Source organism: Chelmon rostratus, chromosome 2 (assembly GCF_017976325.1).
Source record: "Chelmon rostratus isolate fCheRos1 chromosome 2, fCheRos1.pri, whole genome shotgun sequence".
Classification (NCBI taxonomy): Eukaryota; Metazoa; Chordata; class Actinopteri; order Chaetodontiformes; family Chaetodontidae; genus Chelmon; species Chelmon rostratus.
Window position 1 is genome coordinate 8,104,147 of NC_055659.1, and position 20,915 is coordinate 8,125,061.

Here is a 20,915-nt window from a genome sequence, read left to right on the forward strand (position 1 = left end):
TGTTATATTACTGAAGCTGAATGAGAGTCTCTAATCTGTTTGACTTGTGGGAGAGTTTTTAATTTACTTTTAAAGTTTGAGGTACACCCTTCACATGCCAAATTTTGATTCAGTAGGGACACCTGTGCTGTAGCCAGCTGCAAGCGACTATGAAAGGAACTGTAATACAGGCCCCATGCAAGATTTAACGTATTGTTCCTCCAGTTCCAGGAAGCCATTGGCTTCCATTCATTTCCAGTATGAAAACAATTTATCAGACTCATGCTTATGTTGCATAACTCATCACGGCAAACATGAAGTTCATATTAACTTTTGTCAGTGTTACATTATCACTGTGTGGTAATGCACTTAAACCACACGGTGATGACAGTCTGCACTGTATCACATCAGAAAAATAATGTAATTACTGCAGACGAGATGTTCACCGATTATGCAACACAAATGAGAGTTACACTTCTCATGCAAGAGTCAGATAGCATATTTTCATATCATACGGAAATAAATACCCACCAGTAGATGCCTGGAGTAACGGCCAAAGCACATAAACAGTGCTAAAACGCTGTGTTATAATTGGCTGAATGATTAGCATAAGGGGCGTGCATTTATAAAGTGGGCTAAAACATGCAAAACCAAAGATTCGGTCTTTTGACATCGACCGACTTTGCTGAAGCTCCAGCAGAATGGGTGAGAAAACTTCCACGAGTCACAGAGGAAAGCAAGATTAATTCCTGGCCATCTTTTGAAAAGCCATGAGGAATTTTAACACTTCCTCCTGTTTTGAGGGTATTTCCTGAATCTTCAAAAGCCCTCAACCATATGAGTAAAATATTTATGCCTAGTCCACATTGTACATGGGTATGTAAGCACTATAAGACAGTGCAAGAACTAAAGCGCTATCAAGAGCATGCCAGTCCAACAGGTGGTAATATAACCCTAACCCTAAAGCCATGTTGGCCAATCAGAAGCCTGAAAAAAGGTAGGCTACCTGCAACCAGAAGTCTGATCGGGTCTTGGCCAAAAGGTCCATTTTCAGTGATTTGAAACCGTTTCTGTGTGGACAAAATTCCGAGTTTTAATAAATACCCATGTACGTGTGGATGTGTTATTCTGCTGCACCATAAAAAAGATTTTTAACCCATTTTCCAAACTGCAACTTAATTTATAAATTCAGGGAACCAGAAATATCATATTTCCTTGCACATTTAGTCCATCAAGAGATGCAATACAATCATGTTAATGTGTAAAAATATAATGTAGTGAAAAGTTAACACATTACATAACATTTTAAACAAATAGAAATATAAAACGTCCTCTTCACAGTTCTACTGGTTTGGTTTAATTTAGGAGAGAAATGGGCGACATACATTATCGTTTTTTTAATCTAAATGGTTGGAAGAGTTTTTGAGGATTCTGGAAATACCATCGACACAGTAATAACGAGCCGGGTTTTTCAAATATTAGCAGGCGCGCACTCGGATGCTCCGCTCTGTGACTTGACTAATATAAGACAAACTGAGCCTAATCGTTTGTTGAGATTAGAAGTTGCACCACCCACTAATCTCTACAGCAGGGGAAACACTGATAGTATAATTGTACAATAATTACCGTGTTGTTATATTTGTCACTTTAAACTTTCACCAGCTGGTGTAATGTTTCTTTCTGTGTTTCACTATTCAACCATAAAACAAAATCAATGCTGACAACAGACTTGAGAGGGATTCTTTTGCCATTGTATTATTTAATTTCATTAATATAATATTGCTTTGAAATTTGAAACAGTATCACATTTTCTTTGACAAACCATACTCTGTCCACAAACATGGGCAAAGCATTGTATGCTGGTACAGTTTTTTTTCTCTCTACATTTTGTTACATATCTCATAACCCTTAATCATTCCCAGTTACTATCTCCAATAGACCTGAATCAATAGAAATGCTCATTAATGGTCTATATCATTAATGGTCTACAGTGCTCTAAACATTACAGTACCTACATGACAAGATCAGAAAGTCACATGGAGGCCAGAAAATAGACTTGACCTTTCCGACTGACCTCTCTCAAGACAGGAGTGATACGCAGGTCCTGTTTGGCCAGTGATGTGGCACAACAGGTTACCTTTCGTCTGTGTGTTGGGATTCATAATAGGGGCAGTGGAGGAGCAGGGGATATGCAGAGTGAGATCTAAATGTCAGAGTAGCGCTGGTTTGGCCCCGCACGTTGCATAAGGCTTACCTCTCGTTTTCTCTCTCTAGCTCTTTCCACTGCTCTGCCCACTAACTCAACACACGCAAACACACTCACATCGGCTGCTCCCCTTCAACTCACAGCTTGGTATCCGGAAACTTGAACGCTGGGGTGAGCTACACAAGGAAAACACCAATGTTAAAAAAGACCGGTACATGCACAGCCATATCATGCCACCAAAACTTGCTTTAAATAGCTGCTGCTCATTAAAGTGTAATGCTTTTACATTATGCATTCGTACTAGAGCAGGTTGTCTTGGTGACACACAAAATGGAAGAACATACGTGACAAAATTATGGAGGGATGACGACAATGGAAACGTGGGGGGATGAGGATGAATCGCTGTACTGGTGTGTAACGAAGAGAGGGAACATAAAAAGCAAATGGCAGATGAGTGAGAGGAGACGAGACACTGCTACAGTACATACAAAGACTGCTCAGGCCAAGTGCATCAAAGGGTACAAAACACAAAAAACACTGCCAACATGCATCGCCAGTGGAAGCTAACAGTTAACAGTCAGAACAGAGTGGCAATGACACAGCCACGGTACCACACACAGACCAGCTACATCTTAACAGTCAGTCTGCAGCCACACTGTCTTCTGGAGAGGAGCTCAATATCTCACTTCTCCTGCAGCACACAGAAACAAGGACGGTGGACAGTGATGTAACGGTAACAGTCCGAACTCCCATGACGACAGACAGAAACAAGGCATACAGCACGCACAGCAGGTAGTGCACACAGGGGACAACCCACAGATACGTGTCGACTCCACAACGAGCATTTTTGAGTCACAGTGCAGGAGGGAAATTCTTTAAAAAAAAACAAAACAAACCGTGTCATGTTCTCAGCATAACAAATCCATTCGCATTAACACGACACCAGAGCGACACTTAGATTTGGCTCTTTTAATGTAGTGGAATTAAATCTTTTCACTGCCGTTTATTTTCAAGTGGCATACTTTGCATGTACTGTACCTAATTCTAAATTGGCGTGAAGCAGCACAGATACCTACCCATGTAATCATGATAATAAGATGCTATGTTGGGAAATGTGCGCCAAATTGTGCATTAATACACTCGAGTCAAATGAAATCGTGTTGGGGATGTTTTTCTTTAGATTACCAAAATTGTGAAATGTGGAACCAATGTCAGTACACTCAATATGCTTATGTAATTTTTTTTTTGGTGGTAGTCTCTTTGTTTTTTGCCTCTGGTTGTATCAATGTCGGGATCCTTCATGATCCCTGCTTAATCACTCTCTCCCAAAGTGTTTCAGTCAGCCCCCGTCTATCAAAAACTATCACAAATGCACTAATTGTCCTAGTTGCACCAGTAACAAAAGAAAAGAAGGTATTAAAAGGGATAGTGCCATGTTTTCACACAGTGTTTGTTTTTTTTTTAATTGACAAGAAGAAGATGCTGTGATTTGCAGTCTCTCATTGCTACCATGAATGCTGAGAGACTGCAGACAGGGCAGTACAAGGCCAGAGCAAAGACTCATCTGGACAAAACTGTACCATCATAAGAACGTCGTCATCCCAGCCAATCACGTCACAGTCAACGTCACACACCAGGAAATCAGAGGTGTTGTCTTTTTTTTTTTTTTTTTTAAGTCTTTTAGAAGCAGGGGGGAGGCGTGCAGTTGTTGGGTGGTGGCGGAAGTATTCAGAAAGGTCGGGGGGTGTGGGAGGGGCTTTAGTTGATTATAGATAACCGAAATGAAGTAAGGCTGTTGTCCTCGGTCAAGCGGAGGAAAGTTGTCCTCCTGTGTGTGTGTGCGAGGGCTCAGTTCTTGGTCCATTTGAGTTCAGACATCAGTGACAGATTCATGACCGATCCATCGTGTTATTATGAGTTTTGTACAAATGCGTAGAAAAAAAAAAAACAGGTTGTTTGCTGCATGTTGCTGTTTTGTCTTTCATTGATTAATTGTCCGTCTTGCATCCCATGCTAGCAAAGCAGCCTCCTCATAGTGCCTCACAGTGGTAGATGCCTGGTAAGACAGGACAAGCTAAAGATGGAGAAAGAAAAAAATAATAACTGTCTTGAGGCAAAACAACCAAACACTCAAATAGTTCCGTAAATCAAGAATAAAAAGTGATGTTAAAAAAAAAAACAAAAACTGAAAAACAAATCATACTTCTATTTACAGACTTGGAATCTAAATCTTGGATCAATGCAATATCAAAAGGGTCTGTTAAAGGAAACGTTCCCTTTCTTCTCAAACAGTTAGGTGTAGGGTCAATACGAAGCTGCTGCTGGCTAACTTAGCTTAGCACAAAAAATGGGAAACGGGGGAAACAACTAGCCTACAACAAGCACCTCTAAAGCTAACTAATTAACATGCTGTATCCACTTTGGTCAAACTGAAAAAAAAAACAAAGAATAAAAACGACAAATCGCTCTTTTATGGGGGGTCAATTCTTGGTTGGGATCAGATGTCGAGCAACCAGCGTGGACCTTTTTTTTTAAATGGCTTGAAATGGGAAGAATGATAAAGGTACTGGGAGCTGTCAAGGGGTTGCAGTCATAAAATGGCAATTTGTCGTTTTTACACTTGTGTTTTTGTCATTATGAAACAAACAAGATTTAATGTGTTAATTTGTGAGCACTGGTGGTGCTGGTGGGCGGATTAGCTGTTTCCCCCTGTTTCCAGTCTTCATGCTAGGCTAAATTAGCCATCTGCTGGCTGCAGGCTGCAGCTTCATGTTTATATCTTTAACAGTTTAACACGCTGGGCCCTTTGGTATTACACACAACTTTGTAGTTTACGCAATATAACAAACTTAACCTGTCTGGAAATTAAACGTTCTGTTATGCCAAGCCAATGTGGAGTCTAGGTACAGAGCAAAATAAAAATGAGCATGCTTGTTTTGCCTGTGGAGAATCAATTTAAAAAAAAAAAAAAGGCCTGAAAGACGAAGAATAATAAAGATGCAACCTCTGGGAGCTATCGGGGATTTGGAGGCAGATGCAAGTTGTCAGGAAGAGGAGGATGAGGAGGAAGAGGCAGTTTGGTTGAGAGAGCAGGGCCACTGTGAAATGACATCAGTCCAGGATCATCCGTTCCAGGGCTCCGCCATTGGCTGCAGCAGCAACAGGCGAGGGAGGCTGCCAGGGGTGTTGGGGAGGCACGGGGGAGCCGCAGGAGTGTTTGTCATGGTGGGTAAAGAGGTTGGTGTGGGTCGCTGGGCAGGGCAAAGGAGGGTGCAGGAGTAGGCAGCCCTGAGGGATGCTATACCATCACAGTGAGAAGGCACGGGGCTCGCATGTATGTTTATGTGTGTGTGTGTGTTTGAGAGAGAGAGAGAAATTAAGAACCGGATGCAGGGGGGAAGAGGAAAGTACGAGGGGGTGCAGAGGGGCGGCTGTGGGGATCCGGCCTCAGAATATGGTGGTCTCGTACTTGGTGCTGACGGGGCGCCTGTTGGAGTCCCGCTGGTCCAAGAGCCAGGTGGTGCTGCCCAGGGACTGCATGTCTGCGTCCATCTCCAGGGGGTCGATCTGCCGAGGGGAGGGAGGGAGGAGGGACGAGAGGAGGGCGTGAGACGGGCAGCAGTGGAGGCCATTGCGCCACACTGACAAGTCCTCAGCTCACACACGTGCATGTGGATTAGAGGTACAGTCCAGTGATCATGTTCTAATCACAGACACTCAGGACTCAATCCACAACATGGATGATGTCTGACAGAACACACACTCTGTAAGCCGCAGCAGCAAACCAAAGCTACGACCCTCTGGGAGTTAAAAGATATAGTAGTTCAACAGCAACATGTGCTCTACACCAGCGGCTCACACAGTCATGAGGGCTATTGTCATGAAATAAGCAGTCAAAACACACAAACTGGTTTACGCTGAGTTACTTACAGCTAGATACAGCTTTGAATTAGCTAAAAAAAAAAAGGTGAACTTTAAAATTCCCTGTGTATGAGTGATGTCTGCAGTGTCTTGAAAACACTGATGTAAAGAAAAAGAGAAGGGGACCTTAAAACCAACCAACAAAGACAACTTCAGCCATCTTGTTTGCAAATCCTCACTGGCACAATTAAGCCTCATAGAAATCCTCATAGAAGCTTAAATAAAGAAGTTAAATCACATCAAGAAACCCTCTCTGCTCTGAATGTGTTTAACCGCAGGACCTGAACAAACTGCGTCGAACTCTAAAATGTCAGATGAAGATGAGAGATGGGAAAGTAAAGGGATGAGGAGAACGTTTATGGCTGAAACATTACGAACCACAACACGAGGAGACAAAGTGCGCTGCGGCACCCCAACTACAACCAAAACAAAGAAGGGAGGGACTGGTGTGTAAGCAGATGTGTGGTGATTACAGGTTGAATAGAGGAAAGGAAAGAGAAGGACCTGGACTCCAGGGCTAACAGAGTGCAACGGGAGGAAGGAAGGACGGTGGGTAGTACACGTGTGACAGTGACAGCAGCGGCATTCGAGCAGAGGGGCACCCTGGGAAGCAGGAGGACCAAGAAGACAAGAACAAAGACATGTTAAAAAAACGAGAGAATAGAGGGATAGAGCAATGAAGAAATCCATTAGGAGCAGTTCATCACCTGTTTTGAGCTAAAGAAGGCAAAAAAATTTGCACAACTTGTGCTCTTTTGCTATAAGCCTCCCCCCGAATAGCATCATCACTCGGCAACCGTTACTAAGCACAGCAGGCCTGTCGAGCTTTGCATTTCTACATGCTGAAGTGGTGTGCACAGGGCTGTCGTAAGGATGGATGCTACAGAGCGTAGGCTAACGTTAGCAGCTCCGTCCTCTTCACTAGACAACCCCACGCAAAGTTACCCGAGATTTACGAGCATGTTTGTCGAACACTCATAGTCCACGTCAGAACAGCTTTTTCTCTTCTAACAATAAAAATGAAAGCATTGTTTGATAGAACAGTTGACTAATAGTATGTAAGCTAAGCAGCCAATAAGGGCTACATACGCAACAGCCTGATCTTCCATTATTCCTTATCATACTTATGATCACTTATAATACGGTGACTAAATAGCTTTACACTGCAATACAAGAAAAATGCTGTATTTCTATGTCTTCTCTACGGATCATTAACTGGGGAGAATGCTGAATGTCTGCCTGGGGCATGCAGTCTTCTAGCACAATATCATCTATGTGTCCATGTAAGTGCATATTCAACATTGTTTTACTCTCAAAATGAGCTAACATTAGCTGAACACATTAAAAAGTCTTCCAGAGCCAGCATTTTCAACAGCCTCACAGAGCTAGCGTTAGCTTCATCAGCTCGCTAGCTACAGCTGCTGGAATCTGCCAGTCGGTCGTCTTTTCAGCCGTAAAAATCGACTGTGGGCAGCTGGAAATGAGAAACCTGCTTTTGTTTACATCTGTCTGTAATCAAAGATCCACTGCTTCAAATACTATAAAGAATTCCGAGTGATAAATCTGTCGCTGTTATCATCGCGAACTGCAGATGCGCTGTGCGAGAATGAAAAGCTTAGCAACAGTAAGTAAAGGTGGCGGGGGATTATCTCTCCTTGGGGAAAATGAAAAAAAAAGATATACCTGTCACAGCTTCTGTTTAAACTGACTAGATATGGTAGCATTCACATAGCAATAAAGAGTATTAAAACAAATTGCAGCAGATAGGAGTCTCCCCCCTTCTCATTTCAAACTTAAACAACCAGCCACACTCATTATGCAGCTCTGTGATTGCTCCATATATTATCCTTACAGGCAGGTAGTAAAACAATGTGATTTGTGTCTCTGCATAAGCATGTGGTCTAGCAGGGTGCGTGCTCCTGGCTGTGCAGCTCTCTCAGGTGACAGTGATCACTGAGTGTTCATTATATGCAGCCTGAGAGGTCAATGCATCAATGTGTAGCTGAGGGTATACGCGGACATTTACGAAACGCACTCAATCAATAGTAAGGGAAGCAAAGGATGCGTCCAACCGGCGGGGCTGAGATCTCAGGAAAGTCCCAGAGGAAATCACGCGCCCGCCTGCGAGCAACAAATAAAACTATTCATTCATCATGTTTCGCATATTCACTCAAAGAAAATCTGCCCTGATCTGAGTGAGTCAGAGTTAGGGGGTGGGCGAGTTGAAATTGGTAGCAAAGTAATGACTCATCACTTTCTAACACACACAGCAAATCTTCCTTCGCAGGTGGCCCAGTGGGGATTCAGAGGCGGGTAAAGAGTCGGCGACGAGGTCTGTGTACGTTTTTGAATTGCGACTGCGTAACGGCACCCTTCCACAGTCGCTCCTTTTAACAAATAGGTCAAATTAACACTCAGACGCACTCACAGATGCACACTATTTGTGCATGTCTTTTGAAGGGTAACAGGGCGGTACTCACTGCTGATCTCCGCATGCTGCTCCACGACTGAGAAACAGGACGGCTGGTTTTGGTCTCTATGACCTCTGAGCCCAGAGATGAAGGGGGGACATATTGTCTCGCCCTGGACTGGATTGCCATCTGATAGGCCACCTCAAATGCCTGTCCCAGTGTCAGGATGATCTCGTAGGTCTGCGTCTGCGTGAGTGAAACCAAAAAAGTGTTTTCAAATCAGTAGATGCTGACGGTCTGGCAATAAAAAACACAAAGTCTATCAGCTGCTGTCTCAGCAGGCGTTTACTGACACAAAACAGCTTCTTCACAGTGGTTGTCATTTGGTTTTACAATAGATTTAAACCGAATTCACATTAACCTCAAATTATATGTGGGACCTTTGCTTGTGTGCATGACAAACCTTTTAATTTCCCTAATGGCCTTTAGTAAAAGCTTTCACAGACATGACAGTAGGTATAAGTTCTTTTAAACAATTTAACCAACTAGTTTGGTCTATCAAAATCTACTTTAAGTGTAACTTTGAATGACTATTTCAGTATTTGTTCAGAATTAGTTTGATTTTATTAGGTTTTTAACAATTTGTTGCGTGTCACACAAAAGCTCTTCACATTTAGAATTCCTTTGTACAATAATCTGTTGGCTGTTGTTTAAATATCGTGCATTTTCAGATAAAAGCAAAAGCAATTTTACATGACATTCTGCATCGAAGTGAGGTTCAAAATAGAGTTTTGGCATTGTGAAAACTTTGATCATTAGAACTGAGTTAAAACTGTTTCCCTGTAGTTAACCGACGCTCCACAGTGGTCCATCTGCCAAAGATAAAAGATTGTCTTCGACCTTTGCGGAAGATGAGGCACAAATTACAACATAATCCGTGTCTGCACATGGAAATGCCATGCATAGCAGGAGTGGAACTTCAATCAGGCCATCTGATGAGCCAATCAGGCAAATAATGTCCACAGGATGCTGCATGCAGTTTAAACCGCAGGATCCCCGGCATCCCACAAAAGGACGCTTTGCTTTGCTAAATTATTCACTGATGAACTAACAAATATGTTCAAGAATTATACGAAGAGTTGTGGGTTTATGCAAAGGATTGTAAGGATATCTCTATGAAAATCAAGCAAAAGACGTGTTTGTTCAGATTTTTCTTACTTTAACAGGATAGAGTCGCATTACTCACCACTTCCACAGTGCTGAAGACATGGCAGAAGTGGTGGCCACTCTTCAGATCCTTGGTGATGTAAGCAAAAGTGCAGAGGTCATCTGGGTCCTGAGCGGCGCATGAGATGTTCCTGATCTCATGCTCCGCAACTATAGTCTAATGGACAAAGGAAGGCAGTGAGAGCCAACTGGAAATCAACCACTAATGGAGTCTCAGAGAGTCAACTGCCATGTTTACATTGGACAGATCAATATACACAGAGACACACAAACATACTTTCCCATTACCTTCGTGGCTGCATCGATGAACTTCACCCCTCTATAGGTAATGGACAGTATGACAACTGGACCCTTTCTTGAATCCTTTGATTTCTGAATTGGACATGATAACAAGAGTGAGAGGCAAGCACATACTATACAAAAAAACACGATGGTTCATACACTTTAAACTGTCAGTTGTATTCTTCTTCTTTAACACTGTCATTTAATGTCTGACATTCTTTCAGTGCAAATTAAATTAGAAGAAAAAATACTGTCAAAGCTTTTCAGTAATACTTACCCTAATTTTAGCACAGGCATCTTGTGTGGACTCAATCCCTCGTAGATCCCTGATTATCATTGATCCTAGGTACTAGGAGAAAGAATCAGAACACAGCAGCATTGGATTCATTTAGAATATAATTTAAACATGGATGCTGACAAGCTTCCTGTCAACTACACGGTGCAGATAGAGATGCAGTAAATCAAATAAAATATCTCCATCAATCAATTTTATGGTAAACGGTAGGCAATACAAAACAATGCATGGCAGAGAGTAAAAAGTGACTTACAGTTGCCTCGTACCCGCAGGAGTCCAGGATGAGTTTCTCAGGCTGGTGATGCCAGGCGGACACTGTGGCGTAGGTAGCAGAGTGGCTCGGCGGCCGGAGGTTTAAACGAGAGTCTTTGTGCCGTTCGCTCTGTCTGTCCTGAACGGTGAACAAGGCAAAAAGAGAAAACACATCTAACATTTATGACATGAAACAAATGAAATACTCTTCAGATATGTCTCTTCAGATAAACTGTACGCACACCTCAAGTCAGTACAGATAATAAAGACACTGTTGCACTGTTTTGTGCATTATACAAGAACTGAAAAGCAGATTCCACTACTTCCAAAGTACAATACTGTGTGTTTCAGTCCAGGTGGTGAAATAAAAGACTGCTGTACATTAGTGTGGAGGCAACAGAAGTCTGCTTGGTCAGCACCTTGATATAAGCCCTTTTTGATCTGCTGATATTACCATAAATATTCATGCACTGGGTTGGGCCTTTATGTCAACGTGGGCTGTGCTCAGCTTTTTCATAAATCTCTTGTCAGAGTAAAATATACTAATGAAAAAATCCAATAAGCGTTTAGGAAAATGACAAGTATTGATTTTACATATCATGGATCCTGAGTAGTGCAGTCGTGCAACATTTCCCTGATGTGTGGACGCTCCTGTGTTTTCTCTTTGGCCTCAGTGAGTCACAAACCAGGCATGGCATCCTGACTGCTTGTGTATGTGTCGTAGTTTGACCTTTAGCAAATGGTAAAATTTGATCACTGGGTTATTCTTAGTACATCTTCTTAAAGAGGAACCCAAGAAATTCAGGGAAGCACAAAAGAACTGGAGCCATGTCAGTGAATGAAGACGCTGTATTGGATTTTTATTTATTCAAATACGTCTAAAATTCAGAGGTACTAACCTCTGCCAACCAGCCAAGTCACCAGTTGAGATCACAGTGACCTTGACCTTTGACTATCAATATCTAATCAGTTCATCCTTGAGTCCTTCCCTCAAGGTGTTCCTCAGATATTGCATTCATGAGAATGGGACAGACAGATGTACAGATGGACGGACAATCTGAAAACATAATGCCTCCGGCCACAGCTGTCGCCAGCACAGAGGCATACGAATGGAAGTGAGGGAAGGGCAAGAATTCAATACTGTCATGCTTTAACTTTTAGTGAATTTATATTTATCTTAAAAACTAAAACACATAAATGACTAACAAGTTTTTGTTTTACATGTTTACAGAGTTTTGTCTGATAAACTTTGAGTGCCGTGAACTGTCCCAAGATTTTGAAAAACCAGAACATCAGTTTCACTTTTCTTGCATGATTTTGCACATATTTTCCATATGGTATGTATCAAAGCATTCTATAAATGAAAGCATTCATCCAGCCCTAATGGAAGAGGAATTAGTGGTTTTCAGCCAGAAGCAGCAGTGCTGGGCTTCATAATATTAGCTCCCCCTCGTGTTACACCATAGTTTATTAGGTATACCTACAGTGGTATGAAAAAGTATCTGAACCTTTTGGAATTTCTCACATTTCTGCATAAAATCACCATCAAATGTGATCTGATCTTTGTCAAAATCACACAGATGAAAAAAACAGTGTCTGCTTTAACTAAAACCACCCAAACATTTATAGGTTTTCATATTTTAATGAGGATTGCATGCAAACAATGACAGAAGGGGGAGGAATAAGTAACTGAACCCTAATGAGACTTAAAGAGCAACTGAAACCAGTTTTTACCAAACAATATAAGTCAGGTGTGTGCCCAATCACTGATGAGTGGCTTAAAGCTGCCCTGCCCACTGTAAAACACACACCTGGTAAGAATTGTCTTGATGAGAAGCATTGTCTGATCACCATGGCTCGCTCAAAAGAGCTGTCTGAAGACCTGCGATCAAGAATTGTTGATTTGTATAAAGCTGGGAAAGGATACAAAACCATCTCTAAAAGTCTGGATGTTCATCAATCGACAGTCAGAGAAGTTGTCTACAAATGGAGAGAGTTTGGCACTGTTGCTTCTCTCCCAAGGAGTGGCCGTCCACCAAAGATGACGCCAAGAGTTCAGCGCAGAATACACAGAGAGGTAAAAAAGAACCCTAGAGTGTCTGCTAAAGACCTACAGAAATCACTGGGACAGTCCAATATCTCTGTGCACACATCAACTATATGTAAAACAATGGCCAAGAATGGTGTTCATGGGAGGACTCCACAGAGGAAGCCACTGCTGTCTAAAAAAAACCATTGTTGCTCGTTTAATGTTCGCAAAAAGGCACTTGGACACTCCACAGAAGTTTTGGCAAAATATTTTGTGGACTGATGAAACCAAAGTTGAATTGTTTGGGAGGAACACACAACGTCATGTGTGGAGGAAACATGGAACAGCTCACCAACATCGACACCTCATCCCCACTGTGAAGCATGGTGGAGGGTGCATCATGGTTTGGGGCTGTTTTGCTGCCTCAGGGCCTGGACAACTTGCAATCATTAATGGAAAAATGAATTCAAAGGTTTATCAGGATGTTTTGCAGGAAAACCTGAGGCCGTCTGTCAGACAGTTGAAGCTAAAAGGAGGATGGATGCTGCAACAAGACAATGATCCAAAACACAGAAGTAAATCAACTTCAGAATGGTTTCAGAAGAACAAAATACACGTTCTGTTCAGTTCAGTTCAGTTACTGATTCCTCCCCCTTCTGTCATTGTTTGCATGCTATCCTCATTAAAATATAAAAACCTATAAATGTTTGGGTAGTTTTAGTTAAAGCAGACACTGTTTTTTTCATCTGTGTGATTTTGACAAAGATCAGATCACATTTGATGGTGATTTTATGCAGAAATGTGAGAAATTCCAAAAGGTTCAGATACTTTTTCATACCACTGTAGCTGAAACTCATGCGGTCTAATACAACAGTCCTGCACATAATCCCACATTCATGATGATTATAATGTTCAGTCTTTACTGAAATTGTTTTAGAACGGTTTTGATTCAACGGTACGTACATTTTGGACTAGCTGTTTAGAAATCAATTTCTAAACAGCTTCAACAACAAACTGAACATTATAGGATTTATTGCAGGACTGCATTAGCTTTCATCCGGAGCACCTAATAAACTGGCAACTGAGTATATTATAATACAGTTTCTGGAAAATCAATTGAGCAATTGTGGATAAATGTATAAAATATCAGACAAGATAATCCAGAAAATGAAATACCTGACATATCAATATTAATGTTTCTTCTTGAGACGCGTTAAGTTCAAACATTTTTCCTCAATATCGCTGGTGGGGTTTATTGCAGACAATTCACATTTCGATGTGAACGTGAGTAGCACGATATGTGTGTATTTACGTTTCCACAGCCACACCTTAGTCTGAATAAAAAGCATCGTTAAAGTTCTCTCATGAAATCACTGTCCCCGAGCACTCCATAATCACTGCTTTCTGTATGAAGTTTGAGCAACTACATTACTTGTACCTCTGATGTGGATTGCGATATAAAGTAGGCATATTTCTACAATTGGCTATGTTTTGACTCTTTACTACTATTTGCTGGATTTTGAGATGTATGGCATTTATTCCACCAGGGCCAAATGTCCTATCTTGCAAAAGTGAAAAATACTTTGTGTATTGGTGCATGTGATACCAATCTGCTCCAAAATTTAATGTGTTCTTCATTGGCCCATGCTACACACTTCCATCAAGTTCCATCAAAATCGACCAAGTAATTCTGTAATCCTACCGACAACCAAACAAGCCAACGAATCGGACCAAAAAGATAAACAAATTCACATCATCTCACTCACTTAATTACTCCTTTGCTGTTTTCCCTGGCTACAGTCTAACGCTGTTGTGGCTGTTGTGCCCACTAAGATTTAACTCAACCAGCAAGTTATGTTGTGCATCCAGAACGGCTCTGAATCTAAGAAACGTGATGCCCAGACACATATAACTTTGTTCAGCATCCTCCTCTATTTTTCAGCTAGTCTCTCACTGAGAGTAACTTTGGTGGTTTTCCAGAAGATGACAGAAGTGAAAGGAGGTGGAACTCACTACAGAACGCGGCCTCTCACTATATGAGCGCAGAGAAATACTACAGTCTTGTTCAACTCCTCTCCGCCTCCGGTCCGACTCGGTCAAGGGCAGGAGCATGTCCATGGAGCGACTGGTGTAGGGGTCCAACTGACTGAGGGGAGACGTGGTCTGGGACAGGAGGTCATGGAACTGCCACACACAAACACACACAGTCAAACAAAGGAGTGCAAACACATAACAAACACACGCACGGCACTGATTAACAATTTGACAGCACTGTCTACATGGGCTGGTTTCCCTGATCTACATCCAAGCTTAATCCTCAACAAAAGAGCCTCTTCCATGGAGATTCTCAATTCTTTTTAGCCCAGTTTAATCTGCCTGGGAAATCAGCCCTGAGTATTTAACTGTTGTGAACATAATGATATTGAAGAATCTCATTCCAAAATTAGATATCCGCTGCTGAAAAAAAAAAAAAGGATCCATTTTCTCACAAAATGATGTTGGCATAGACATAAAGCTGGCCATGCAACGTTCTATTACTTCCATCTCAAGCTCAATTTTTAGATTGTTGTTCAGTAAGAAAAATAACAGGGTGTAATTGTCTATATTTATTGAAATTTTGAGTACTATGACAACCAATCTAAACAAATGTAAACACATCTTGAATTAAAAAAAACATTGTGTACCTTGACGCTAAATTTGGATTATATTGAGAACATATACAGAACTATCCTGCTAATTGGGCATATTTGATCATACCCAATCTGTGAACTGAATTAGGGTTGACAGCATGTTTCTGCACTTTGATGGTTAAATTGTAGCACTAATGAAGCTGCAGTCTGATTCACACTCTTGGTGCCGTCAGGTGCTTTAGGCAAAAGCATCTTTCTCGGACTGTGCTGCCGTTTTCTGGATTCTAGGCAGGGCAGACATCAACACAGTGCCACCTAATGAAGAGCTAGCAATGAAAACCTTATAATATGGGAAATGTGACCAGTATCCGTTTCTACATCACCATCTTACCATGATTGGGGACAGACGACGGGACTTCGTCGGAGCCTCTTCATAGGGTCTCTCTGCTAGAGAGGCAATGATCCTCTTCCTGTGGCCCAGTGCACTAATCTTAATAACCTAGAGAGGCCAGCGTCAGGGCACAACATGAGGCAGACTTTCAAGTGCATTTTCACATCAGTATCTCAAACACAAGAATTTATATAGACCAAGCTAATAGAGATATATCCAAAATACACTGACACAGAGTTAGTGGCATGCACCCTTCACTGGCAGGCGTCCACAGGCAAACAGAAATGACTCTCGTCAATAATTCAGCCTCAATCTGTTTTGCCGTAAGCTTAAAGTACAGCACTGTCTCCTTCCCAGGACACTCTATAATTCACGATCCATTTTTGGACATAGTGCTTAAGTAACAGTGAGGAATTTGGCAATTTATGGGACGAAAACAGGTAATATGCAAATAACCAAGTGATTTTCAAATAACTATTTTGAACAAATCCATTTAATTTGTCACATCTTAAAATTATGTTTTTGATTTATAGTATCTGAACACTGTAGGTTCACCTCAGACATGTCTATCCACAGTATCTCTGCCTCTTTAAACCTTTTATGAATGTAATACATATCAGCTTGTGTGGCTAAAACCCTCAGAGCAGCAACCATAGGTTAATTTTATGTTCGTCAAAACTCATTATCTTAATACTGTATATTTGCATAATTGGCTATTAACATTCATGCTCATCCAGTAAAGGTGGATGTCAAGTGATTAATGTTACATTTGCAATTACGTTGCTGGTACGAAATATTCCATAACAGGCTCATACAGTTCTTTGTCTGAAGGCTTCAATTATTTATTCAGTGAGAGTCAGAGGCAGAAGAGGCAACTGGTCTGTACTCTGGATTACTGGTGCCGTTTTCATTATTCTCGTGTACAGAATCCCAGTGAGACCAGTGTGTATAAGGTGTGTGAAATAAAAGAACATTTAAATAATCAGAAAGAGCTGGATTATATGGCAATCTAAACCAGCTCATACATCAAATTGATGGCTGATACTATTCGCTCCAAGATGCTGAAGAGGATGGAAATCTAATGGGCAAAGCCAGTTCTGCCAAGAGGCTCAGAGGCAGTTCTGCTACTCTGCACACTGAAAGTAATGTGCCCTGCTCTCACACCCATCTTTCCGTACTGCATCGCAGTGTGCTGGACACCGTCCCTCTCACACCGCATTTACAGTATGTTTGGCTGCTGCCTTCCTACTGCTGCTACTGCAGCTGTTGCTTGTTTCTGCCGTTTTGCCACCGCTGTCTTTGCGTTTATTACAACACACAACGCACAGAAATGCAGTCATAAGCATGAAAAATAAGATCAGTGTAAACAAGCTCATCTGCTTTTTTCTGTGACTGCTAACCAACTACATCAGATCATCTGTTTGGATTGTCTGGTTGCCTGTCATGACATAAGCATTGCCAGTGTTAACATGACAAGTAGAGCGACTATTAGTGTTTAGTAGTGTTTTGGCTAATTCATTTTGAACAAGATCTGCTGTCAGTCAACCTGTGTACAATGCTAATAAATCCACTATGAAGGCTAAGTCAGCAGAGCACATCAAAAGGATGTCCATCATGTCCTGTAACTCAGCAGTCTCCAACCATTTTGGCTTGTGAATTCTACAAACAAAACAAAGGCTACTTGCAATTCCTCATCATAGGCTGTGAAAGTTCTCAGGTTGGTTCATATGAGTCATTTTTAGAAGACAAAGTCAAACATACCAGTATATCACAATAAATGAAAGATTAGAGAAAAGTCAGGAAAAAGTAATTTTGTAGCAGAGAATATGCTTTTTTCTTTCCTGTCCCATTAATCATCTTGCAAACCCGTAGTTTATCTTAGGAACCCATGGGGAAACCACTGCTGTAGTCTAACACAAAAACAAAGTGACAAATCATCACCTGCACACATGTTGAAATAACTGGTACATGCATCTCTCTATTACCTTCACAGCTTTTATCCTGCACAAAATTAGCCCTCCTTTGTAATTACAAATTAACATAAAATGTTACACTATTTCCATAAAGATTAAACCAAATTATATACTTCTCTGTCATCAGTCACCATATTGCTCCTTAATTTACATTTTAGCTGTTTGCTATCTACTAATTACTCAGTGTTGTTTCTGCCATAGTTTTATGCAAATGCTTCCGTCATTGAGCACTTCTCTGTAATTTCAGCATTGGGTTTTCAAGTGCTGCTTAACCTCAAATATGATCCATAAATCTTGCGACTAAGGAGACCACTCTGTGAGAACTGGTCCAGAATGTCTCAAGACATGAGTCCACTCATGGGTCTTTGTCAGAACTAAAGACAGTGAACAATTTCCTGCACTGCATCATCTGAAAGAGGCCAAAACAGATGAAATTGTTATAGGTGGTTTCTTACATTGACAATCTCCAGCTCCCACAGGTTCTTAACACACTCCAGTGTGCGGTAGCCACTTGAAAGAAAGTTGGGCAGATATTCATGGAGGCCTAGGCCATCCAGCCAGGAGGCAAGAGATGTGCTGCCATCACAGCCCAGTGCTTTTACCTGCAGTGAAGGGAAAGACACGTGTAAGGCAGCAAGTACTGTAGCTTTTGTTCTGAGAAAATGAGTTAAAATGGCAATGTACAGCTTCCATCCATCCATCCGCTTATCCAGGGCCTGTTTGCGGGGGCAGCAGTTTAAGCAGGGATGCCCCTGACTTCCCTCTCCCCAGACACTTCCTCCAGCTCTTCCGGGGGGACCCCGAGGCATTCCCAGGCCAGCCGAGCGACATAGTCCCTCCAGCGTGTCCTGGGTCTTCCCGGTGGGGCATGCCCGGAACACCCTCCCAGGAAGGCGTCCAGGAGGCATCTGATAAAGATGCCCGAGCCACCTCAGCTGGCTCCTCTCGACGTGGAGCAGCAGCGGCTCTACTCTGAACTCCTCCTGAGTGACAGAGCTCCTCACCCTATCAGTAAGGGAGCGCCCCGCCACCCTGCGGAGGAAACTCATTTCAGCCGCATGTATCCGAGATCTCGTTCTTTCGGTCATGTCAAGTTCATGACCATAGGTGAGGGTAGGAACGTAGATTGACCGGTAAATCGAGAGCTTTGCCTTCCGGCTCAGCTCCCTCTTCACCACGACAGACCGGTACAACGACCGCATTACTGCTGCCACCACACCAATCCGCCTGTCGATCTCACGCTCCATCCTTCCCTCACTCATGAACAAGACCCCAAGATACGTGAACTCCTCCACTTGAGGCAGGAGCTCTACTCCAACCCAGAGGGGGCAAGCCCCCCTTTTCCGGTGGAGAACCATGGCCTCGGACTTGGAGGTGCTGATTCTCATCCCAGCCGCTTCGCACTCGGCTGCAAACCGCCCCAACACATGCTGGAGGTCCTGGTTCGAAGAAGCCAACAGGACAACATCATCCGCAAAAAGCAGAGATGAGATCCTGCAGTCCCCAAACCAGACTCCCTCCGGCCCTTGGCTGCACCTAGAAATTCTGTCCATAAAATTAATGAACAGAACAAAGGGCAGCCCTGCCGGAGTCCAACATGCACTGGGAACAGGTCTGACTTATTGCCGGCAATGTGAACCAAGCTCCTGCTCCGGTCATACAGAGACCGGACGGACCGTAGTAGAGGGCCCTGGAACTCCCGAAGCACCTCCCACAGAATGCCACAGGGGACATGGTCCCTGGGCCTTCTTGAAGTCCACAAAACACATGTGGACTGGTTGGGCAAACTCCCACAAACCCTCGAGCACCCTGCGGAGGGTGTAGAGCTGGTCCAGTGTTCCACGACCAGGACGAAAACCGCTTTGTTCCTCCTGAATCCGAGGTTCGAATATCGGCCGAACTCTCCTCTCCAGTACCCTGGAATAAACTTTACCAGGGAGGCTAAGGAGTGTGATCCCCCTGTAGTTGGAGCACACCCTCTGGTCCCCCTTCAGAGGGACCTCCAACCCGGTCTGCCTGTCCAGGGGCACTGTCCCCAGCTGCCACGCACTGTTGCAGAGGCGTGTCAACCAAGACAGCCCTACATCATCCAGAGATTTGAGGTACTCAGGGCGGATCTTATCCACCCCCGGTGCCTTGCCACCGAGGAGAATGTACAGCTTATATTCTTGTTTTCAGGTTGTGGCCATAATTCTACCACATTAAAGCTAGACACTACTGGTTTTAGCCATCCTACCTATGTGGCTCAAGGGATAGAAATTTGCTATTCAAAGTCCCTAAAAGATGAATTATAATAACTTTGGTCATCCTGTGATTTTTCATATAAAGTCATCATCAGATCAAAATTTCCATTTATTTTGCAAAAATAATGCCACTGTGTAGCCAGTGTCCGCATGCTAGCAGCTAACCTAAGATGGTCAACTTGGTAAACATTACACTTGTTTTACATTGCTTAGCATTGTCAGTGCCTACATATTAGCATGTTGCTGTTAGCATGTAGCTGAGAGCACTGCGCTGTCTGAGTATAGCTTTACATAGTTACTAGCTACAAGTGGTTGTAGCTTAGTCTTGTTACGATCCACATTCGCAGGCTGAGACACATCATTTTGTCTTTGAATTAATAAATGTTTTCCATACTGTGCCTGACTATTTTTACTTACCACCCATGTGCAGCCATTACATATACAGTGTAATAGCAGACCGGTCTTTAATATCTCATTCTATAGTACAAAGGTACAATTTTTCCAATAAAATTGTGGCCTAATGCATTTCAGATCATTACTTAAAATATAGTTGCCGATATAATGTAATATGTAGTTATAAGTAATTTACCTTCATATTCTTCTGACCCTTAATTTATAGTATCAAAAATGTTTTTCCATTCGCAGGTTTTATAGCAAGGTTTCTAATTCAACTCTGATGAAAGACTGTTCAGGAAAACAATATGGCATTTGTGTCTATCCACGATTTCAAAACCTTTTTCCCTTTATTGTATTGATCTTTTTCTTTATTGATCTTATCAACTATTTTTATCAACAAACTGATATTTTGACCTTTTATTCTGAGACACTGTCAGTCACTGTCTTTCCTCAGTGCTGAGGTAAAGTTATGATGTTAATTACCTTGGGCAAGCTACGCGCCGCATGGAGGATTTTCTTTCTGTGTCCTGGGTCAGTGATCCCAATGTCTCTGAGATCCTGGTCCTCCATCACGTTACTTCCCTACATGTGCACAAACGCAAGAGACACACACAAATAAACACATTCACACACAGGCGCACACACAACCACACTCATACACATGCATGCAAACAATACAT

General features: G+C 42.3%; 1 protein-coding gene across 2 annotated transcripts in view; it reads right to left on the reverse strand.

Moving 5' to 3' along the window:
- Window positions 1–3,811: 3,811 nt before the first annotated feature.
- Window positions 3,812–20,915, reverse strand: part of anks1ab (ankyrin repeat and sterile alpha motif domain containing 1Ab) — a 48,906-nt gene continuing 31,802 nt past the window's right edge. Inside the window, exons 4-14 of one of the 2 annotated variants that reach the window (XR_006007219.1) lie at window positions 20,719–20,817; window positions 18,052–18,198; window positions 15,624–15,731; window positions 14,616–14,786; window positions 10,575–10,712; window positions 10,304–10,375; window positions 10,033–10,116; window positions 9,764–9,901; window positions 8,587–8,763; window positions 5,190–5,752; window positions 3,812–4,259 (exon numbers count right to left, since the gene is read on the reverse strand). Coding sequence is in view for 1 of the 2 variants with exons in the window: in XM_041947794.1 (XP_041803728.1) it covers window positions 5,633–5,752; window positions 8,587–8,763; window positions 9,764–9,901; window positions 10,033–10,116; window positions 10,304–10,375; window positions 10,575–10,712; window positions 14,616–14,786; window positions 15,624–15,731; window positions 18,052–18,198; window positions 20,719–20,817 (1,254 nt within the window). In the remaining variant the exon portion in view is untranslated. Of the gene's footprint in view, window positions 4,260–5,166; window positions 5,753–8,586; window positions 8,764–9,763; window positions 9,902–10,032; window positions 10,117–10,303; window positions 10,376–10,574; window positions 10,713–14,615; window positions 14,787–15,623; window positions 15,732–18,051; window positions 18,199–20,718; window positions 20,818–20,915 lie in introns of those variants that run through there. The other variant, XM_041947794.1, reaches the window with a different exon arrangement.